At 31.7% G+C, this 1,900-nt stretch overlaps 1 protein-coding gene across 1 annotated transcript; it reads right to left on the reverse strand.

The window, feature by feature from the left end:
* Positions 1-901: 901 nt before the first annotated feature.
* Positions 902-1,225, reverse strand: LOC110930810 (dirigent protein 19-like). Its single transcript, XM_035989033.1, has one exon. It carries the CDS (start codon positions 1,223-1,225, stop codon positions 902-904), a length of 324 nt encoding a protein of 107 aa, XP_035844926.1.
* Between the last annotated feature and the right edge of the window lie 675 nt (positions 1,226-1,900).

Genomic DNA, 1,900 nt, shown 5'->3' on the forward strand with positions numbered 1-1,900 from the left:
TTTCTAAAAGTGACGAGTACACGATTTTAAAAAAAAAAAATTAGGAATTTAAAACTACAAAACCTATAAAAGCTGTAATGTGAATTTAGTTTACTAACTAGTATTTAGGCCCCGCATTGCGGACAGTGGGTGTAAAACCATGTTAGGTAGCAAACCACAGACGACCAAAACCAGAAAAAGCGCAAAAAAATGAATTCATAACACCAGGTTACTCATGTGACGCAAAACATAGATGAACTCGAATGTATACCGATATTGGAAATCCGAGATGATTAAAGTGACATTTTATAAAATTTTTTAAAAACGGAAGTAAAAGTGACAACTTTAAAACTTTTGGTAAAAAACCATATACTAAAAACCAAAACATCAAAAAAAATATATTTGGAACCATTTTGACTACAAAGAAACTTTGGTAGCCAAAAGCAAAGTCACCAAACTAAGTTAAATACCAAAAATGCCCAGAACAGAACACTGTAACAATCATGTGTTATGGATTGATATGTATAATAATTATAAGAGTGATCTTAATAATTTAAGGTTTGCTAGAAGGAGTCACATTCCAAAAAAAAAAAAAAAAAAAAAAAAAAAAAAAAAAAAAAAAACATAAATAACAAAAAAGGAATGATTATTAATTTGTTCTTGATTTTTTTAATTATCCGATTAAAGATGTGCAAATACTGCCAAATTACTCTAATCTGAAACTAATTAGTACAAGACTTAAAAGGATAATTTAAAACCAAAAAAATCTATAACTGGAATTTTGGTTTATTAAAATATAACGCTTTTATTAATTTAAGGTTATAAAATCAGCCACATTCCAAAATAGAAAAAAAAAACACAAATAACAAAAACGAAATGATTATTAACTTGTTGTCAATGACCAAAAGCATAAACAACAAGATCAATAATGAAAAACATGAACAATATACTCAATAACATTATCCCGTGTTTGGAAATCAACACTATACGTACTTGCCTGAAGATACCCTCTAGCAAACCGAAAAAGCCCACTCCCTCCTACCACTGGCATCTCCCTCACCTCATCGGACATCGGGTTCCGCCCCAAAAGCGTCAACGTACTCCCGTTATACTTCTTGGTGAAAAACACAATGTTCATTGCCATCAATTGCACGAGTTTCTCGTGCCATGCTCTTCCGTCAATTCCTTGTACCCTCCCCAATAACTTTGATCCTGATTCGGGTGTTTTCGTCAATGGAATGTCCATCATGTTAACAAGGCCATATGACCTTTTTTTTACGTTTACCCGCGGTGGAACAACGTTCACGACTGTCGCGTTGGGACCGCCAAAGATAATGTGACCGTAGAACCTAAAGTGGCTTATTCGGGGCTTCAATGAGTTGCGGTTTACAGATTTTAGAAAGGTGTCTCCTTCGGCTGTCGAAAAAGTTTTTGATAAAATGAAGAGGAGTGGGAAAGAAGGTTAAGAAAATATTTGGCCATCTTGTAAGATTCAGTTTGGTGGAAAAGTGAAAGGGCCAAGTTTATAATGTATGTTTTACAACAAATCAAGTAAATTTATTAAAGTTTATTTGTTTACTACTTTAGTATTATAAAATATAGGAACTTTCTTAACTTGTTAAATGTTTGGAATTAATTATCTACTATGGTTATTTGTTTTGTGTTAATGTAGATAAAAGTTGATGGATATTTTGTTATTGAGTTGAAAAATAAGTAATATAAAAGCAATATATGATTCTGTAGTACTAGTGTAAATACCAATAATTTTATGTCTGTTTGGTTACATGATTTGATAGGATTAAAGTTGTAAAATAGATAATGTGTTTTCTTTTTTCAGAATAGGCTGGCAACACTTAAAAATCTGCAAAAACAGAATGTTCTTAATGGCTCTACAAGATGCGGATTATGCGAAACTGAAGAT

Source organism: Helianthus annuus, chromosome 1, assembly GCF_002127325.2.
Source record: "Helianthus annuus cultivar XRQ/B chromosome 1, HanXRQr2.0-SUNRISE, whole genome shotgun sequence".
Lineage (NCBI taxonomy): Eukaryota > Viridiplantae > Streptophyta > Magnoliopsida > Asterales > Asteraceae > Helianthus > Helianthus annuus.